Source organism: Trachinotus anak, unplaced genomic scaffold (genome assembly GCF_046630095.1).
Source record: "Trachinotus anak isolate AG129_WGS33_773 ecotype Australia unplaced genomic scaffold, CSIRO_AGI_Tana_v1 ptg000010l, whole genome shotgun sequence".
NCBI classification, from domain to species: domain Eukaryota; kingdom Metazoa; phylum Chordata; class Actinopteri; order Carangiformes; family Carangidae; genus Trachinotus; species Trachinotus anak.
The window spans coordinates 1,045,167-1,067,295 of NW_027273861.1; the positions used below are offsets into that span (position 1 = coordinate 1,045,167).

General features: G+C 43.4%; 1 protein-coding gene across 6 annotated transcripts in view; it reads right to left on the reverse strand.

Annotated features, from left to right (window-relative positions):
- st3gal3a (ST3 beta-galactoside alpha-2,3-sialyltransferase 3a) overlaps window positions 1-22,129 on the reverse strand; it is a 48,463-nt gene that overhangs the window by 7,434 nt on the left and 18,900 nt on the right. For all 6 annotated transcript variants that reach the window (XM_071486781.1, XM_071486780.1, XM_071486779.1 and 3 more), the window contains 5 exons: window positions 20,437-20,500; window positions 15,900-15,995; window positions 14,938-15,124; window positions 9,746-9,892; window positions 9,178-9,324 (listed from right to left, as the gene is read on the reverse strand). In XM_071486781.1, the coding sequence (XP_071342882.1) occupies window positions 9,178-9,324; window positions 9,746-9,892; window positions 14,938-15,124; window positions 15,900-15,995; window positions 20,437-20,500 (641 nt within the window). The remainder of the gene's footprint in view (window positions 1-9,177; window positions 9,325-9,745; window positions 9,893-14,937; window positions 15,125-15,899; window positions 15,996-20,436; window positions 20,501-22,129) is intronic.

The following is a 22,129-nucleotide window of genomic DNA, read 5'->3' on the forward strand; positions in this document are numbered from 1 at the left end:
TGGCATTAAAGTAACTATGTTAATTTCCCAAAATGTTGGACTATTCCTATTAATCACCAGGGGATGAATCATAATGTTTCTGCTGATAAACTGAACTTTCTAACACCACCACTGTGGCTAAATTAAAGTACAGTATTAAGTATAGTCAAGTACAATAGTAACTGACCAAACAACCATTTATTAAGCTATTATCATTGTAGTATATCGCACTTTAGTCGATCATATTCGATGATGAGATTAAAATGTGATGTTATTGTTTATTGGTAACAGTTAGTAGTTGTCCAGTTATTGTCAGGTTAATGCTTTGTTGATTGCTATGGTAGCTGAAGAGGACTGGTTGGTTTATTTGGCTCTGGCAGCATGCTGGTGGTTAGCTTGACATGCTGTTAGGATGCTACATCAATTAGTGTGCTAGCCAACATGACACACTGCTTGTTTGATTTATTTGATGGCTCAGGCTTCATGCTACCTAGCCTAATATGTTGTTAGCATGCTACCTAGCCTAATGGGGTATGGTTTGTGGTAGACAGGAGTGTATGCTTGCTGTCTCCTAAGGCTAGGGACACACTGGCTGCATGATGTGTGTGTGGTGTGTGTGTGGCAGCTGCGGAACACCTTGGTTTTCATTTCAACGCCCATGTCAGTGGGTTAGAGCACCCACACTTCCTGTGTAAGACCTTGCGGCTGCGTTGCATGATATAGAGATTTGGCCTATTTGATAATGAAGAGAATTCCGACATTCCAGTAGTTGTAGTCTATCCTTATACATAGTGCAGGGGTGTCCAAACTTTTTGCAAAGAGGGCCAGATTTGGTGAGGTGAATATGTGTGGGGGCCGACCATTCAGCCTGACATCCTTTGAACCATTAAAATTAAATGCAAATGAACTATTTAATACATTTTTTATTGCAAGTCTGTCTGGGAAAAAAAACAAACTTTAAACATCATTTGAAACATTGCATATTACTCACTGTTAAATTATCACTGTAAACTCCTAAATTCAACACTAACAGTTATCTTATTCAGAAGTACAAAACATTGAGGGCCATAGACTCAGTGCATATTCAAAATTGTGGTTTTGATCATCACAAAAAAAAAAAAACAACAATTCACCTCAGATAACTAAACAAACAACTTGTCTGCACTAATGTGAAGGGTGATACTGGGATCTTGACTGCATTAAATAGGCCAGATCTGGCTCAAAGACAGTGGTTTTGATGCGCAGTATGTCACGCAGGTGAGAGTCGCTTAGTCTTGTCCTGACGCGGTTCTTGTTAAAGTTCATAACCGAGAATGTCTTCTCGCACAAGTAGGTCGAGCCAAACGAGCTCAGCATTTTCTTCGCAACTGTTCGAATCTCTTGAAACCGGCCTTTATCCAGCTGGCGGTAGAAATTGACAAGAGGAAGCTGTTGGTGTCGACTCCGACACTCAGCGTCACACTGCAGATCAATGAGCTCCAGCTGCAGGTGGTCCGGAGCGTCATCGGGGTCCACGGAAAAAGGAGAGGAAAAAAGCGTGATCTCTTTTTCAATAGCTGCAAAATCCTGAAAGCGCTGTTGAAACTCCTCAGCCAGGGATGAGATTACTGCTGCAGACCTCCTCATTTGCGCACTGATATTGTTCTGTGGAAAACTGGTCATTATTTCCTGCAGCGCGGGGAAGTGTGCCGTATTGGGCTGCGTTTGTGACAGGTGCCTTTGGAAAAGTTGCAGCTTGGTCCCAAAGGCTTTGATGTGTGAATACAGTTCGCTCACCACTGCATTTTCCCCCTGAAGGCTCGTGTTCAGCACGTTCAGATGCTGTGTTATGCCAACTAAAAATCCCAAATCAGCCAGCCAAACAGGATCAGATAGTTCTGGCATCGGTTGTCCCTTTTCTGCCAAGAATTGTCCGATTTCCTCCCTAAGAGAGTAGAAGCGCTGCAGTGCAGACCCCCGACTGAGCCATCTTACGTCGTTGTGATACACAACATCTCTGTATTCAGCCTGGATGTCAAGTAGAAACTGTTGAAACTGGCGGTGGCACAGGGCTTTGGAGCGAATATAATTAACAGCCTTTACTACCGGGTTCATAACATGATCATATTTCAGATGTTTGGCGCAGAGAACTTGTTGGTGAATAATACAGTGGAGTTTTATAGCGTTACCTCCTTCTTCGCTGACTTTGTCACAGACCAGGGTTGATCATCCACTTCGCAGGTGCACCATCCGTAATAATCCCAGTGACTTTATTCCACGGTAGTTTCATGTCCTCAACGGCGGAACAAACAGAAACAAATAAATCTGTTCCTCTTGTTTGGCCCTTAAGGCTCTGGAGGTCAAGTAGCTCTTCGCTCACGTTCATTTCGTTGTCCACTCCTCTCAAAAAAATCAGTAACTGGGCGGTGTCAGATGCGTCCATGCTTTCATCGCAGGCTAAAGTCAAACTCAGCTCCCTTTGCCTCAAACTGTCTCTTAATATCAGATGAAACGTCTTCAGTTCTCCTTACGACAGTGTTACGAGCCAGGCAAACATTGGCAAAGACTTGCTTCTTTTCAGGACAAATGTTCTCCACCATTTTCATCACACAGTCCTTTAGAAATTCACCCTCAGTAAAAGGTTTGCAGTGCTTGGCAATCAGCGTTGCCACCTCGTAGCTTGCCTTTGTGGCATTTTCATTCGACTCACGGGCTCTTGTGAAAAAGCGCTGCTGTGCCGTTAAAACAGCTTCCAGTTGCTTCAATTTGTCACAACATTCGTTCCCAGTTAGCTTGTCGTAGTTAGCATGCTTTGTTTGGTAGTGCCTCTTAATATTAAATTCCTTGAAAACAGCCACAGCCTCTTGGCAAATTAGGCAGACACAGTTGTTGCGTATTTCAGTGAAAAAATATTCCAATTTCCACTTCTCCTGGAAGCGGCGGCCCTCGGTGTCAACTTTTCTTTTTTTAGTTGCAGTCGCCATTTTAGAAATGGGCTGGAAAGAGTCAAGGGTCAAGGTTCGCGCGGTTAGGGTGCAGCCACAGGTCTGCTGCCATCTTCTGGTGAAATATAAAATAGCTTTTGTTGGACATATATTCTTTTGTTTTGTTTTTTGTACGTGCTGGCGGGCTGCATATTATTGATTTTATGACGGAGGCTGCGGGCCAGTGGGAATTTGAACGCGGGCCGCATTTGGCCCGCGGGCCGGACTTTGGACATGCCTGACATAGTGTCCTCTGTGTATGAGGATAGAGCTGGGAGGAGCAATGACACAGAAGACACACAGTCAGCGTGAACACACATGTTAGGTGCAACAGGTCAGTAACACAGCCACCATGCATCTGCAATGCAGGCAGTGTGTTCCTGACATAAGGTTGTGTATCTGATGATTGTTTAACTGTGGTTGGGAGGATTGAGCTGTACGCTGCTGGTGACACCTGCATGCTGGTTAGCTTTATATGTTGTTGGCTGGTGTTGGCTTCTAAAATGATGTTAGATGGTGGTATTGTAGACAAACATGAATATGACCTGCTACAGAGGGTTGAGTTGAGTGTGTGGGTGCAGGTAAACAGGGATGTGGTGTGCTGGAACACACTGTTGAGCCATCTGGGTGTCATAGGCCCAGCTCAATGAAACACCACTTACTGAAAGACTGATGACCCACCTGATGACCCTATAGACTTAACTGCATTCACAAACACACACACTCACATTGAAACCATTCTCTTTTCTTTGGTAAGACAGATCAAACAGCATCATTCATGAAACCTTTCTTATGGTCTCTCTTCCTAATTTGTGGCCATTGGTCAGACTAGTGGAAAAGATGTACAACAATAGACTGAATCCACTGTTATGCTGATGCCAGCATACAGACCACTGGTAAAAGTCACCAAACCAGTAAGGAAGCAGGTACGTGTGTGGCCAGAGGGGTCCTCTGAGGCACTTCAGGACTGTTTCTCCACCACAGACTGGAACATTTTCAGACAGGCAGCCACCTACAACAACTCCACTGACCTCCATGAGTACACGGAGACCGTCACTGCCTACATGAGGAAGTGCATGGACAACGTCACAGTCACCAGAACATTCATCATTCGGGCCAACCAGAAGCCATGGATGACTGGGGAGGTTCTCGGGCTCCTGAGGGCTCGAAATGCCGCCTTCAGAGCTGGGGACGAGGTGGGCCTAAGGACAGCAAGGGCCAACCTGTCACGTGGCATCAGAAAGGCCAAGAGACAGACCATCACGGACTACAAGCCCCCACCGCAGACCTGTGACAACTCCACCTCTCTGCTAAACCAGCTGAACGACTTCTTCGCTCGCCTTGAGGCAGACAACAGCACCCTGCACAGAAGACTCCACCTCCTCCCGGCGACCAAGTGTTGATGCTTTCCCCAGACAGCATGAGGAGTAGGGTTGTCACAAGTCCGATACTTCCGGTACCAATTTGATACCAACACGCAAAAAATACATCGATACCTGCTTTTTTCTGGTACTGTCAGAACCGAATATTCAACTTTCCCGCGGCGAGCCGTGTCGATTCTTGGCGGAAGTGACGGGGGCAGTGTCCGCGTGTGAGCAGCACAGAGCAGTCAGCGGCACTGAAGAAGAAAACCTGAGATAATAACTTTTATATACAGTCTGTGGATAACAATAACAATGGCTTCAGCAGGTGGGAGTGGAAGCACAACACGTCGGCTCCGTGACGAAACAGGTACGAAGAGTCGCGAGTGGAAATATTTTGCATCGGAGGCGGATGAATATGTAGCAATTCTAGACCCAAACAAGCCGACATGCAAACAGTGCCTGGTGTTAGAGGTTTTAGATTTGTGAGATCAGGCTCCACACCACTGTAGTTTAGTTATTTATTTGCATATTTATAAGAAGAAGAATATTGTTTGTTTTATATACTTGAAGGCTCCATGCCACTGCTGTTCTTTTTTGAATGTAAATAGCTGAATATTGTTGTTATTTATTACCATAAACCACAGTATTGCTTGTTTTCATAGTAGTGTTAAATACTTGACCGTTTAAAGCAGTTTTCAATAAATTAGTGAATTTAAAAATACATGGGTTCTGTTTTTTTTGTTTTGTTTTTTTTTTAAAGATATTTTTTTGCCTTTATTGACAGGACAGCAGAGAGTGACAGGAAAGGGGAAGAGAGAGAGGGGGAATGACACGCAGGAAAGAGTCGGACCGGTCAGGAGTCGAATCAGCGCTGAGCTGCTAAGAGCATCCACTCATATGGTACGCGCCCTAACCACTCCGCCATCAGGCCACCCTGTTTTTTTTTTTTTTAATTGTGGTATCGAATTAGTATCGAGAATCGTGGAAAAACACAAGTATTGGTATCGTCTACTGAAATTCTGGTATCATGACAACTCTAATGAGGAGATCCCTCAGATGGACCAATGCACATAAAGCCCCAGGTCCTGACAACATTCCTGGATGTGTCCTTAAAGACTGTACTGAGGAACTCACAGATGTCTTCACTGACATCTTCAACACCTCATTAAGCCAGGCTGTTGTCCCCACATGCCTCAAAGCCATCACCATCATCCCGGTCCCGAAGAAGTCGCCTCCCTCCTGCTTCAATGACTACCGCCCGGTCGCACTCACTCCCATCCTTATGAAGTGCTTCGAGCGGCTAGTCATGCAGCACATCAAGTCTGCCCTCCCCTCCTCCCTGGACCCTTTCCAGTTTGCATATTGGTCCAACCGCTCAACCGATGATGCCATCTCCACTGCCCTTCACTCAGCCCTCACACACCTGGAGACGAAAGACTCTTACATTAGAATGCTGTTCATCGACTTCAGCTCAGCATTCAACACAATCATCCCCCAACAGCTCATTCACAAACTGGACCAGCTGGGGCTGAATACTTTGATGTGCAACTGGCTGCTGGACTTCCTGACGGGGAGACCGCAGTCTGTACGGGCTGGCAGCAACACCTCCAGCACCATCACTCTGAACACGGGAGCCCCCCAAGGATGTGTGCTGAGCCCCCTCCTCTCCACTCTGCTGACCCACGACTGCACACCGAGAGAGCTCCAACATCTTCATCAAGTTTGCGGCGACACGACTGTGGTAGGTCTCATTAGCAACGACGACGAGACCACCTACAGGAAGGAGGTGAGCCGACTGGCTGCGTGGTGCAAAGACGACAATATCTGCCTGAACATGGAGAAGACAAAGGAGATTGTTATGGACTTCAGGAGAGTGCACACCCTGCATGCTCCTCTAACTATCGACGGTGCTGCAGTGGAGAGAGTGAGCAGCACCAAGTTCCTGGGTGTGCACATCTCTGAAGACCTTACTTGGAGCAAGAACACTGCATCACTGGCCAAAAAAGCCCAACAGCGCCTGTACTTCCTCCGTAAACTGAAAAGAGCCAGTGCCCCAGCCCCCATCATGCACACCGTCTACAGAGGCACCACTGAGTCCATCCTGACCAGCTGCATCACTGTGTGGTACGGAGCCTGCACCGTGTCCTGCCGCAAGACCCTGCAGCGCATAGTGAGAGCAGCTGAGAAGATCATCGGTGCCTCTCTCCCCTCCATTCTCGACATTTATAACACCCACCTCACCTGCAAAGCCCTCCGGATTTCAGGTGACCCCACCCACCCATCCCACTGCCTCTTCAGCCTGCTTCCATCAGGAAGACGACTGCAGAGTCTCCGAGCCAAAACCAGCAGGCTGAAGGACAGCTTCATTCACCAGGCTGTCAGGAGGCTCCCCCCCCCCCCGCACACACAACCCTCCCCACTGCACACATAACCCTCCCCTGCCTCCCCCTCAGCATCTGACACCACTTCCACCCCTACAGACTGTCCACCTCTGCACCAGCCACTTTATGCCCCCCCCCAAAGCTGACTTTCACTTTTGAATTGAACTGTACCGGTCACAGTAATTAGACGAAGTTGGTTGTCTGCCACATCTCTGTTTACCAGCTTGACAACTACTGAGATACTTCCAGCTACCACTCTGAAATGAGGTGTGGTGATCATCCTGATCAATAATTTTGAGCAAGACCCAAAACGGGTGTTTTTAAAAAAGACAAAATTACACTGAGAGCTATGTAAATGCCATCTGTGGCTGACAGACACCTGTGGGCTAACAACATTTTATTACCCAGACAATAGTTTCTTCTTTGTTTTAAAAAGAACACATTTTTCACCTGTCTCAATTATACATGGCATGGGGTGGATCCTTGAACTGAAACACAAGTCTGTTCAGTTGGTGAAAATAACATGCAGGGGATTGCATGTCTGTCTCAATAACCGAGGCTAAGAGTGATTTATGATTAGGCTGGAGACTGTGAAGTGGAGAGATGGCAACTTAGACATTGTATATAGTGTGTTTTGACTGTCCTGCTCTTAAAAACCAGTACCCAACAACGTTCCCTACACTTGAGAGTTCATACACATCCCAGGCCTCTACTCAGCATACTGGATAAATCCCTTCTAGACTCCAGAAAGGCATTTTAAATGAGAGAAAGGTCACAGTAAACTGTTCCATTGCAGCGTAAACCTGTAAAACTAACAAAAAGGATGTTGGTCAGAATGCTAACAAAGTTGGCCGTTGTGAATATTGTGTGGGAGTATCGTTCACTAAGACTAAAACATGCAGGAAATAGAGGGTCACACACCTGTGGGTGGAGGGGATGAATCATCAACCTCAACTGTAAGATCACAGCTCAAAGCTGTAAGGTCACACCCTTCTCAAATCTTGTTGATGCCTCATAAATCCAGCAAAAAAAGTTTCTGTCAAATGGCCACCACAAGATTTTAAGTTTCAGCTGCAACACATCTCTTTAAGTCAAACTGAAACTTTAATTCTTCATTGGGTAATTTCTTTCCTTCTCTTTGTGTATAAGGAAATATAAACTGATACTGCAGCTATATTTCATTTGTTCATAAGAAGATAGAAATCTTTTTCGGAACGTCTAAGCCTCGAGCTTCTGAGTGGGCATTTCCCTTGACGACTGTGTGACATCTGAGAGCAGGTGTTACTATGAGGCGAGCTGTCAACCTCTGTGGTGCACTACTGACTGGAGAACATCAGATTATATCCTGCCAACAATGATACAAGAAGATTCTTCTCCTTTTTAAGGAAGTCTGTGTAGCATTAGCTATCAACCACTGTCTGTCCCTTTACAGAAGGACTCTCATGCTGTGAAGTTTGTATTACACTCAGAAAGGGGAAGCTAGTTAGCATAGCTTCCTGTTAGCACCAATTCCCAAGAAATGTTACTGTACTGATATTGTCAGTTGGTGTCAGTTGACTGTGTAACTTTTGCTAAGCAGCACAGCATGGTCTGCGGCCACACGTGGTAACTACAGGACATTTTGTTGGGCTCTGAGTCTAAGTGGTGAACGGACAGGAAATATGTCCTCAAGTGACGTGAGAGACTAGCAACAGGGAATCGACTTCCTCAGCAGGGGTGACACCCCAAGCCACTGCAACAGGCAGTTAGTTACCTACTAAGGTTATGATCCACTTCATATTAACATGTATGGAAAATAAATCTGGTGGCTGCTCGTATGTAGCTAAATTCTGATAACCAGCTAAGTTATAAAGACAGTGAGGGGCTGGTAAACTGCAACTTAGCTTTTTATGTAATTCCTCAAAGGGGTTGTTAAACAAAGTAAAGCAACTGGGTTGCATCTTGCAGTAAATGTGGTTACTATTGGGGGTAAAATTATGACTAAAATAAATTAAAGAGTGAGGCAGTTTGTGTAACTTTGTGTTACATATGTTTCCACTGAATAAAAGATTCCCACACCAAACTACCACTTCAACACAGTAACCAATGCACAGTAGAAACCAGTGTTAGAATAGAATATAGAATATAGGTGACCAGAGCCACAGCTTTCCCCTCATCTCTTTCAGTCATGTTATTATTTAACCAAGGCTTACTATTGTCTTGCTCAGCCATTTGTCACTTTTGGACATTTTTGTCAGTACTTTGCAGCAGTACACAACAATCACTCCTAGTAATATAGTTAAACAAATAACAAGAGGCCTGGGCCTAAGGGGTGGTTTTCTCACAATGCGTCCATGCCTGGACCAGATAAGCAGATAAACGTCCTAGTTATTTTCTACAGCAGGCAAGGAAGCATATGCAAGGCATAAATGAATGAAATTCTACAGAAAACTGTACAGCATCAGTTTTGGAAACAACTGTGGCATCTTAACAAATCAGGTCCTTAGGTACCTCTTTGATGGCTGACATCCTGATCTTCTCATAGTAGTGTAAAGGGGCATGGGGAGTGCTCATGTTGTATCCAAATCCAGCCACAGCTACTTCATCACAGTTATGAAGGGCCATCGTTATGGCAACTGTGCCCAGGGTTGGGATATTCTGAAAAACAGACATAAAATAAAGAGTTTGTATGATACAGGTAATCCAGCCATCATCTGTACCCCAGGACACATATAGCATAAATCTGTGGCAGAGGAGCTTTATCTACACTATATGGTTATTATGTGGATCTTTTACAGATGTGATATCTGAAGCATGGTTATATTTATAATAGCCTAATATTAACACTGTTTGTTTTCAGACTGTGTTCAGGCTGTGTAGGTGCTCAGCTTCCTGCAGCATCTGCGGTGTGTTCACAGAAGCTTTCATAATACAAACAGACAGACAGGGGAGTCAGCTCCCAGAGCTCCACTCCTGACCATTAACTCAACACTGTGTGTGAAACAGCTTGCCATTCCTGTTACTCCTCTACCTAGAACTGAACAGAAACTAACTGCGAGGAAATCAACAGGTCTCTCACCCCTCTGCCCATCTGTCCATTGTTGTAAGGTAAGCCTATCAGCTTGAAGGAGGCCTCCTGGATGAAGTAGGGGTTCAGGATACGCATGTCGCTAGGCTCCCTTGGAACATGTCTGGCCACCGACTTCCAGAAGCCATCAGTGCTGCGCTGAAAGGCAAAGAGTGAGGGAATTAAACTTCTTTCGATGCACTATCACTGCTCTCGTCAACCTTATGTCTTGCAGCAGGCAGCTGTTTTCATTGAAAAAGCTGTTAGCTACCTGCTCTGATACCAACAGCAGACAGACACAGTTAGCAACTTGGTGGTGAGCATTGTAGAGTATTTAGCAGCTGGTGAGGCAGGAGAATGAATGTTGGACTTGCATTTATCAGGTGAACACAAACAGGACACCCGTTCACATAAAGATAAACTGAAAATATGTTTTTATCCAGTTTTGCAAATTTATCAAAATTTAGAAGTACCTTTGGAAGAAATTACAGCTTTGAGTATTCTTGGGTCACTATAAGCTTTGAACGCCTGGATTTGGGTCAAGCTATGTCAGATTGGATAGGAATCTGTGAACAGCCATCTTCAGGTCTTTCCACAGATTTTATATGGGGTTCAAGTCTGGGCAGCTCAGGGACAGTCAGAGACTTGTCCTGAAGCCACTCAAACCTTGTCTTGGCTCTATGCTTCAGGTCATGGTTGTGCTGAAAAGTGAACCATCACACAGGTCGCATGTCCCCACCATCTCACAATGTGACTGCTTCTATGAACTATGCCAACCAACCAACCAACAGGAATGCAGCATGAAATGATGCAGTGATCCATGTGTTGCTTGTTGACATTTTTCTTGTATACTGACGTTGTAGCCTCAGACTCAGTTGGTATTATCATCGTACAGTCTATATACATCAAACCTGATCTCGTACCCACAGTGAGACCTGAAATAAGAGTTCTGAAATCTCACAGTCTGAACACTTTCTGATGTCACTGTATATCCGTTATCAGAACAAGCAGTGCTGAATATTCACCATCCAGGGTGACACTGTAAATACTGATAAATTCTTACTATCATCTCACGGTGGGATGGTATGCAAAGTAGACAGGAGTGGAAAACATGATGGTGCTTAAGCAGCCCAGTGAAAACAATACCCTGAGGCCTGGAAGGGGAGTTCAGCACCATTAAAACACTGATGAAAAACAAGAGGAGCAAACAAAGCCAGCCAGGGAGAGAGGCCCCTGTATCGTATACCTGGAGCCATTACACTAATTACAAGCAGTCTGCCTAGTTGTGGCAGCTCTTTATGAACAGTTTCTGGGAAACCCTGCCTCTGGGTTTGCTTAGGTATGTTGGAGTGAGGGGCAGGGACAAACCAAACAGCAATGATATGAGCTATTAGCTTACTAACATAGTACTGTTACCCTGTAAGACTGTAAGCTGCTCACTGACAGATCAGTTGGTAATCCTGAAGAACCATTTTGCTCTTCTGTTGGAACTGGAAACCCAACACCTCTCCTCTGCTGGCAGCACTGGGATGACACAACAGTCTTTGGAAAACATATCTACATGCAGCAGATGGGATCAAATGACAAGCAATTCTCAAATCCCTTTCATAACTCTATCAATGATCAATATGTTTACATACATTTACTTCAGGTTAGTGTATATGCAGTAAATAAATCTAGCCTATGTCACTGTCACTGAAATAACATCCAACTTTATTCATTTCTAGCCCCTTTCCACTGTGGGAATTAAACCTGGGGCTTCCACAACATGAACCTATTGAGGCTTCACAGACAGGCTGTACAGTATGACATTGGCAAGACTAGGAGTCTACAGCCACATTAGTTATTCTTTAAACACAATGGTGCTTTGATTAAGTGACATTTTTGAAAATTCAGCAGGCCGTCAGTGAGAACAAGCCTCCAGGGACAATGAGTGTTCACCAGAGACCACCGCCTGATCTCAAGCCCATGTTTCAAATTTTAGACATCAAGAAAGATTCCTTTCATTCTAAATGTTTGCTGTGTGTACCACAACCAGACTTCATCACTGCCTGAAAAAGAAATGAAATATGAAAACAGCAGTGGCTCCTTTTGTTGATTCAGTTGTGTTTTTATGTCCATTTCTTCAGTCTTTGTATCATATTCCACAAGCTTTTTATTCCACAGGTTCTACAGTCAGTCAGTGCTTCAGTAGCTTGTTTCAGAGTCAATAGGTTCTGTAATTGTGGAACAATACAACAACATGTTAACACAAAAAATCTACTTTGGAATACTTAAGTATTTTTTTCCAGTACTTTAACGCAAGTAAAAATGTAACTGAATTGGAGTAATATTTGACAAGGAGGATCTTCTCTTCTAATATCAAATTCCTTGTCTAAGGAAACTGGGTGAGCCATGATGGTTGACATTCCTGTCCTTATTGCACAACACCAGATCTCAGAATCTCCTCCGCCTCTTGCCTTATTTTAGTATCATTAGTCTGCCTCTAAGCAACACTTTCCCATTCACAACTGGTGAGTGTGTGTGGTTTTTTTTAACTGCTGTGGTGTCTGCACTTCACTGCACTGAAGGAACTTGAGCTCTGTCCTGAAGTGTTGCTGTAAATGAAGCCAGTCCTCAACACTATTACTGTTTATTCAACCTAACTGTGGGCTAGAGCTTCCTCTACACAACACCAACAAAGGCTCTTGTTGAGAGTAAGAGTTCAGTACTCTTGAAACAGAATAGTTTGTATGATATGTTGTCCAACCATGTCTACAGGTGTTTGTATCGGTTCTGAGTGATCACAGCAGATGCTGGGATAAAAAATCCTGCTGTAATAGCTGCAGCATTCCGCTCCCTTCCTGATCTCTCTCTTTTGTGCACAAATGGGAATGATGGTGGACAATTTCTTCTAGAAAGCACTGATGTTGTTGCACTCAGTTGTTGACACATAAAGTGACAGAAGTGGTTGCGTGAAGCAGTGGGCATGACTGTTGGATTGTCTGTTTTGGTAACTTTTAAAAATGAGTCGACACAGCCTGAGGTCAGGGGGGTGTGAGGGGCAAGGTTGATGTCATGTTGAAGGACAGCGCTGCAACAGAATGACAGCTACTTTCTGATGCGCATCAAAGCTGAAGTTCCCACTCCCCTCTCATCGCCATCCGGCTGGGGGTTGGCATGCACGCTAGATATCAGAGGATTTTAAGTTAAGCTAGTACTAACACTGGCAAAGGGCAAAAAAGTGTTGCCAATATTTCTCCAAAGGTGTATCAATAAAAACTAAGCAATGAAGTGAAAAAATCATAGGTATACAAGTATTCTTGGAGTACATTTAAAAATAAAGTTTTATAGGTGAACCTGAGGAGAAACAGAAATATGAAAGTATCTCTCTCTTCAACAGGAGAGACTGATAACGAAGTAACTGATAAAACAAGCTGTCTTGCTCTTAGGTGTGCTTCCAGTGGTTATAGTGTATTGACTGATATATAATATTCCAACATTTACAGTGGCTTCAGAAAGTATTCAGAGCCCTTCACATTTTTCACTTTGTCATGCTGGGTTATTCAGTGTTGACTGATCAGTAAAATACTGCTGTATGTTGGCCTGCAAGAATCACAGTAACAATGACTCTGTGGTATCTCCTTTCACAGGTTGTAGTAATGGGGCTGTTTCTTTTAAACACTAATGTGATGTATCCTAAGAAGGCCCTTCAGTATCTCAATGGACTCACCAAGCTTCAACACAAGGGAACATCGAGGTAGAGGCTGGCCATTGCTGACCATTGCTTTCATATCAGCTGTACTAGTGTCCATTTTTTTGAGGTAAAGGAAGCAACACTGTCTGACAACACTCTACGCTTGTAAGTGAACTGTGTGTTTTTTTTACTTCAGCATGACCAGCGGAGTGATCAGAAGAGTCCTCTACAGAGAAATGACCTGCTGATCACAATGATGTCACTCTTTGTTTTTTCTTGCTGTTTAGATCTGTTTGGAGGTTTATGAGCATTTGATCCCATTGGCTCTCAAAGCAGGTTGTTGTTACTCTGACTGTAGGAATGTGTTACATTTCCGTACAAGCATGTACAACCATAAAGCCTAAACCCACAGCTAGTTGTTGGAACAGACACATGCAGATAGGGCAGAGGGGCCTTGGTAATAGTATTAATAATAACTGTCTCAGAGAGAGGGACAATATTCACACACCAATATCACTTCCCTCTTACTACAAACCAAGTTATCTGAAGATTAGTAAGACAGACCCCTCCTCATACAGAATCTCTTCTCCTCTGTGGAGTTGTGTTTCACCTACAGCCACTCTTGGCCTGTCTCCTAAAATCTCAGGATTCATTAGTTGAAAAGCCTCTGAGCTGAATTTCATTTTGCCGTGGCTGGTTATAAACCAAGTCTCAAAATCACAACTGCAAAACTAAAGAAAGGGGTGAAACAGAGACATACTGAGTGTGTTTTTTACAGTTATTAGCCTCTGTTAGTGACGTTAACTTACACCTGGTGGACAAAATTTTGGAAGGTGACAGAGCGTTGCTCTTCATCACATGCAATGTTCAAATCAAGACACTGGAGTATAGTGTTTCTTTTGCTGATGCATTTCAGGAAAGTGGAACAGTAGCACAAACTTAGATCAAACATCTGCACGACAACTCTACCTCATCCTTCTGTTTATATTGTGCTACAGCACTACCAAATAAATGTCATGGCAATCCATTCAGTTTTTATACATTTCAGCATGGACCAAAGTGGTGTACCAACATTGCCATCAACAGAGCCTCTCCACAAGCATGGCTAAAAATCTGTTTGCACTGGCCTTTGAGTTTTTCAAAACAGTTGGTGATATTTGTGAATTTCGGATGTCTTTAAGTTTTTTAATGCACAAATCAAAAATGTGCATAAATACAAGCGGCTATAATGCTGAGCAAATGAATAATTGAGTGATCGGTGACATCTTCTCAAAACTAACCTTTGCATTAGTGTTAGCAAACAGTTTTTTTCCATATATGTCTTAACTTTTATTATTATTATTTTATTTCTCAATACAGCCCCAAAGTGTTCTTAATCCTGGTTCACCATGTAAAGCATTTTGTAACTTTGTCACTGTTTTATTATTATTATTATCATTATTATTATTATTATCATCACCACCAACTGCCTGACTCCAGCTGCATTTGCTTGTGCAGTGGCAGAATAATCAGTGTTAAGCTGCCTTACCAGCCTCTGGTTGAAGACCATGTGTCGAAGCCACTTGAGGTCCAGAGCTTTGAAGGCAGAGAGCACAAATAGAGACTGAGCCTCGTAGCGTTCTGTCTTCTGGATGGCCCCCTCTGGATAGGTGATCCTCATGGTGGTCTTGGAGCCGACATCTTTCTCAAAGCCTTTCACTGGGGCCTCATTTAACCTGCAACACACAGCTACAAAATCAATCAATCACAAAATACACTTCAAAATCATCAAAACCTTTTCTCAGTTTAAACTGCTCGTCGAGGCTGATAAGAGCAAATCAGCAGTGACTGTGGGTGTCTACGCCACCCTTTCCAAAGGTCTCTGTTTCTGTCTGTCCAGACGACACCACAACCTTGGAGTTTTCAGACTAAAACGGGTCCAGCAGCGTTTCTGAAAGTCTCTGTTTTAGGGGCTGAAGACTGTGGAGCAGTGAGGACGACAGGAGGAAACATAGTAAAATGAGCTTTAAAATGAAAACACAGTCGTGTGGTTGAGTGTAGAGTGTAATATTTCAGAGACTGCTGATCTCCTTCATTGTATTTTTTAAATTGATTTCCGTAACTATCATTTTTTAATCAATTATGACTAAATCTAGAACATACAGTTGACTCAAGGAACAACAAGGTGAAAGTAGTGCACTGTGTGTATGGTATGGTGGCCCCTACAGACAAAACACATAAGACTGAGAAAGCAGAAACATTAAAGGAAACACGCTCCGAATCCAGAAAAGTAACAAATACCAAAACACATCCAGAACATTTAGGGAAAGTCCACACAAAAGCAACAACATGTCCTTCAGTATTCTTGGGGGAGTGTGTGTATTTTCACTCTTTGTATGAGTTCAGTGTTTGCATTTGGAGGCCGCTCCCCTCAATGTTTGTGCTTTCCCTCTTGTATGTGCTTCATCCTCAGGGGGTACAGTAGTGTAATACCTCTGTGTTATAACATACCTGATCACCACATCAACCTGATCAATCCTGTGTCCCAGAGACTTGTTGGCGAGGATTCCTCCGTTCCCTACGATGATGCACGTCTTACAGCTCATACTGTAACACAGGCAAGATGAACCATTATCATGTGGTTCTACATGACTTCAGTCATTCCTGTTTTATTGAAGGGAAGTACGTCTTACTTTTTCTGACTTCTCAGCAAAAAAAAGAGGTGTGTGTTAAAAGTAGTATGCTTGCCTTCTCAACTCTAATCAGGAGGTAAAGAAAAAAATCTACACAAATGCAAAATGAAACCCACCAGAAAGAGGCAAATTGTGTCAATTAAATGACAGGATAAATTTGGATGCAATTTGCATCTGTTCAGAGGACATTATCCGTTTAAATCTGTAGTGGATTCATATTCAGTTATATCCCTGATGCTTGCTGGTCACCTGGGGCCTTTTTAAATACACTCACTTTTTACTGAGGGAACACTGCTCAAGACAGATTTACAGTTGGGCCATTTTCACTTTATTTAGATTGATAGATGGTAAAATGACCAGTATTCAGTGCCTTCTGTTCTTACCCTACTTGGTTACACTTCACACAAGATGCCGAATATTTCTGTGAAATGCTCTTTTGTCTTTTGCTTTTTTGTCTTTATGATTTTTGCAACTTACTTATTGGACGGACACAGGTCTATTCATCGCACAATCACTTGTTTACACACTCCTCATTCAATATCTTCTCTAATTTCTACAGATAACTATTGTTATTATTATTGTCAGTGGTCACAAAATCAACCAACTCCAAAGGAAATGACTTTCTATGTGCACAAATTATATAATTAAATATTATATTTTAATGTAGAAAACTATCACTTCTAAGTAACACCAGAGTTCTTTATTATTAGCATCTTTATTCAGCATCTATACTCAAGTCAAGTACTGTGAAGTACAGACAGCAGAAATGGGATGAGTCAATATGTCACACTTTATTATGACTATGATGTTGTATTGTAGACTCAGTTCAACATGTGTCCTGTGTTTAGACTGCACTGCTTAATTCTGGGTGGAAAAATAAACACATTCCTAATTGACTTAGCTGGCTGATGAAACAGGGTCAGTGCACCATGTCTGGAAAAATGATCAGGTCCATATAAAGACAAAACCTTCAACTGAAGGTGGGATCACAAACAAACAATAAAATTCCCACTTCAATAACTGATTAATGTTGGAATTTCAGGGTAGACCGACTAACTGAACATCGAGCCAGCAAATCTTTGTTTACAATATGTAATATTTTCTCAGCTTTAGAGATAACAGATGGATACTGAACCATTAGGTCCAATATTTGTAAAAGCCACAGAGAGCTGATCAAACACACACTGATCATTTGTGATGATCATGTAACTAAACAGTTGGTCAGTGGAGCAAACCAATGACAGTGGAACCTTTAAAGGCAAACCAGTAGAAAGAGTGGGAACTTTTTTTGATGAATGTGCTGAGTCACAAACATTCAAACACAAAAGCTTTCATTGTTTAAATCAGAATCAGAATCAGAATCAGAATCAGAATCAGAATCAGAATCAGTTTTATTGCCAAGTATGTTTTCACATACAAGGAATTTTTTCTGGTGATTGGTGCAATTGATCAGCAACAGTGGGGCTCTCTAGCCTTGTTGATGAGGCTAATAGCAGATGGGAAGAAGCTATTTTTGTGGCGAGAGGTTTTGGTCCTGAAGGACCGCAGCCTCCTGCCAGAGGGGAGTGTCTCAAAGAGTTTGTGTCCAGGGTGGGAGGAGTCAGCTACAATCTTCTCTGCACGCCTCAGAGTCCTTGAGGCGTACAGGTCCTGGAGGGACGGAAGATTGCAGCCAATCACCTTCTCAGCAGAGTGGATGATACGCTGCAGTCTGTTATTGTCCCTCTCCGTGGCAGCAGCGTACCAGATGGTGATGGAGGAGGTGAGGATGGACTCAATGATGGAGGTGTAGAAGTTCACCATCATAGTCCTTGGCAGGTTGAACTTCTTCAATTGCCTCAGGAAATACATCCTCTGCTGAGCTTTTTTGATGAGGGAGCTGATGTTTAGCTCCCATTTGAGATCCTGTGTGATGGTGGTTCCCAAGAAGCGAAAATGCTCCACGGTAGCCACGGGGGAGTCACACAGGGTGATGGGGGTGGGTGGGGCTGGGCTCTTCCTGAAGTCCACTATCATTTCCACTGTCTTCAGAGCATTTAGCTCTAGGTTGTTCTGCCTGCACCAGGTCACCAGACGCTCAGTCTCCCACCTGTAGGCAGACTCATCGCCATCAGAGATGAGTCCAATGAGAGTGGTGTCGTCTGCAAACTTCAGGAGCTTGACAGACTGATGGCTGGAGGTGCAGGTGTTGGTGTACAGGGAGAAGAGCAGAGGAGAAAGAACGCAGCCTTGAGGGGATCCAGTGCTGATGGTCTGGGAGTCAGACACGTGCTTTCCTAGCTTCACGTGCTGCCTCCTGTCAGACAGGAAGTCGGTGATCCACCTGCAGGTGGAGTCAGGCACGCTCAGCTGGGAGAGCTTGTCCTGCAGCAGAGCCGGGATGATGGTGTTGAAGGCAGAGCTGAAGTCCACAAACAGGATCCTGGCATAGGTCCCTGAGGAGTCCAGGTGCTGGAGGATGAAGTGGAGAGCCATGTTGACAGCGTCGTCTACAGACCTGTTGGCTCTGTAGGCGAACTGCAGGGGGTCCAGGAGTGGGTCAGTGATGGATTTGAGATGGGACAGGACAAGGCGCTCAAATGATTTCATGACCACAGAGGTCAGGGCAATGGGTCTATAGTCATTTAGTCCTGTGGGCCTTGGTTTTTTGGGGACAGGGATGATGGTGGAGGATTTGAAGCAGGCTGGCACGTGGCAGGTCTCCAGTGAGGTGTTGAAGATGTCTGTGAACACTGGAGACAGCTGATCAGCACAGTGCTTCAGGGATGATGGAGAGACAGAGTCAGGACCGGCTGCTTTGCGGGGGTTCTGCTTCTTAAAAAGCCTGTTGACATCTCTCTCCAGGATAGAGAGAGACGTTCCTTTGGTAGGGGAGGAGGGGGGTTCTGATGTGGCTCTGATGTGGAGGTTAGTGTCAGGCTTGTCCCACTGTCTTTCAAAGCGGCAGTAGAACTCATTCAGATCGTTGGCCAGACGGAAGTCATTAATGGAGTGAGGGGGTTTAGGTTTGTAGTTTGTGATCTTTCTGAGCCCTTTCCAGACAGAAGCAGAGTCATTGGCTGAGAACTGGAGCTGAAGTTTCTCAGAGTACAGTCGTTTAGCTTCTCTCACCGCTTTGCTAAACCTGTACTTGGACTCTTTAAACTTGTCCCTGTCCCCACTCCTGAAAGCTTCCTCCTTTTGCCTCCTGAGCTGACTGAGCTTTATTTTGTTATAACTCACCCTGGTGCATGATGGGATACAGCAGTCCTCACAGAAGCTGATAAATCCATTTATCAAAAAAAATCCATTCACGTTTACTCCAAGGGTCAAAACCTGGGCTCCAGTGAACATTTAGTGAAGCTGCTCTTTAACAGAGGCAACTTTCCAAATTGGGAACTTGAGGCCCAAGACAGTCAAAAGACAAACTGGATTTGAATTGCCATTTTGTAAATTACAGTGGACTAAATTTGTTGTGAAAAAGGAGGAATTTCTGGAGACAGTGTGAACTGTATTAAAGGGAGGGTTGCTGAGGTAAACTGAAGTTAGTTTGGCTTCTCTGCAATATAAAAGTTAGAAGTGAACGAACATGCTGTCTTTTGAAAAATACCCTTGACCAGAGACCATCTGCAATGGATCATCAACACTCCATCAACATGGTGCTGCTCCGCTCCATCAGTACTGAGTCCTCAGTACTACATTATAACATGAGTACTCAGTTCTCAGTATTATATTATTACACATATCCTCAGTCTTCAATACTAAATCATTACATGAGTACTCAGTCTTCAGTACTACATTATTACATGAGTTCTCAGTCTTCAGTACTACATTATTATAAGAGTTCTCAGTCTTTAGTACTACATCATTATATGAGTGCTCAGAACTCATGGGTCGGATGATAAAATCTGTCCACAGACATTTAAACTTCTCCAAACCTCGTCTGTGGTAGTTCCTCCTACAGTAGGTGTCTCCAGGACCACATTTTGCAATGATGACACACAGACTCACAAGGTGAAAACAATTCCAGCCCCAGTGGAGGCTCATAATAAATTTGGTTGAAAAACTATTGAAAAACTAATTTGTTCGTGAAAACAAAGAGTATTTCTGAAAGTCGTCTGTATGGTTGTATGTTTTACATCAGTACAGTAATAATATTGTATTTTGTAAAAATTATTGTTAAAAGATGATGGGAGTGTGGGGTATTCATGCTCATTTAAAAGTCAGAAGACTAATTAATGGACTATACACAAAGAAACTGGAAACATTAGCACCTCACTGTGTGATTAATATAAACTGACGCTGTCAACAGTTTCCAAATACTCCTATTCCTCTGTGTGTATCAGAGCATGATGGAGAAACTAGCACCAACCTACCTGTCAAGTTCTTCTTCAAGGCCGTAGCTCTTAGTGGCTGAGAGGAGAATATCTATGATCTTCTCTGCAGATAAAAGAGGGAGAAAGAAAAAGGAACAAGTAAGATGAAGATGAACGTGAAAGAAATCTTCCCTCCTCATTCCACCTAGTTATGATGCCCTCATCTCCCGAACAGCTACACTAACTGTGACAGATGAGGCTGTTGTGGGAGCCAGCTGCTGGGTGGGCTGACACGTTACAATGTTAAACAACTATTAAAAATAGGTGGTCAAGCAACGTGGGAGCCTTCACTTCACTAGCTGCTTTGGGTGATGGGCATGTCAAGACATTTTTAAACAACCCATTCTGTGCCAAATGAGATGCTCATTCTTACAAGCAGCCAGCTCCTCCAAACGCTGAACATATTGCTGGGGGCTGAGGGATGAAGTGTCCAGACAGGGTCAACAGGAAACAGCTAATCTGGCAATGTACAAAATTGAAAAAATATAGCAGAAGTTATGAAGAGAACTATGGTTCTGTGAATTCCTGGTTGATGGCCGATGGCAGTCTGCCTTCCATCGCAGGCATGTTGGACTGACAGAAAGTGTGGAGTTCATTCTCACACTCAGGTGTTCTAACTTCTTAAAGAAAAGCAGTTTTCTTTGACGTCTCTCTCAAGGTCACTGCTGTCATAGGCTAAAAGGTGACCTACTCAAGGCCTGCAGAATACAGTTTATTGATATAGTTTGATGTTGTGTTACTAGTGATTTAATCTCTCCTTTCCTATACTCTTTGTGCTCCCTGTCTTTTCATTTTATTTTGAAATGAACATTTAGCCCACTTCATAGAAAATACAGAGTGTATCGCCATCCTGTCTAAAAATACAGAGATACAATTTTTGTCCATATCTCCCAGTCCTTGTTCTCAGATCTCAGAAATCAGAAATTACTCTGGTAAATACAATGCTATTGTGACTAATACATGATAGCCACAACTATGACAGTTGGACCCAAGCTGTAGTAAACTGAAATGATCCTTTAACCCATTCCATCCAAGTGGTCCTGGTGGTGGATTGTGCTGTATTTATTATCAAAACAGGACCTGCTGCTGCTATTTCATAAGATTTCATTGTAAGATTGTGAGCATATTCTACTGTTTTGAAAAGGTCAGAAGTGGGTGCTTCAGAACATGTAAAAAAAAAACTATACAGTAAATATGGCTGGGTAGTAACAGCTTTAATTTAAGTGTCCTAAAATATCAACTTTCTAAACGTAAGGAGCAGTCACATTTGAAATGGGAATGTAGAAATTTTCACTCATGCCACAACTGTCTTTCCTTTCTAGCTATAAAGAGACTTTACAGTTATATTGGATGTCAGGAGGCAGAAAAGCTCTTTGGCATCATTAACTCTCCAAGTAGCTAAAATGGAGAGGCTACACTACTCTGACTGAAATGGATGGAGCATGTTTTGCATCAGATCTAAAGTAAAGTTGCAGTTTATAACTTTTAGAACAGGTTTAATAGCATCACTGTCAACTGTCTCATCGTTACAAGGGATGCTGATTATCCCCATTAGTACGATTCATTGTGTCAAGACAACAAATACACTGAAAAAGTTCACAGAGAGAGAGAGCTCAGGGATGGAGCCAGGGGGACGACAGGACAGCAGACTTTTCACCACAACTTCAAATGTGGCCACAAGAGGTAGAAACAC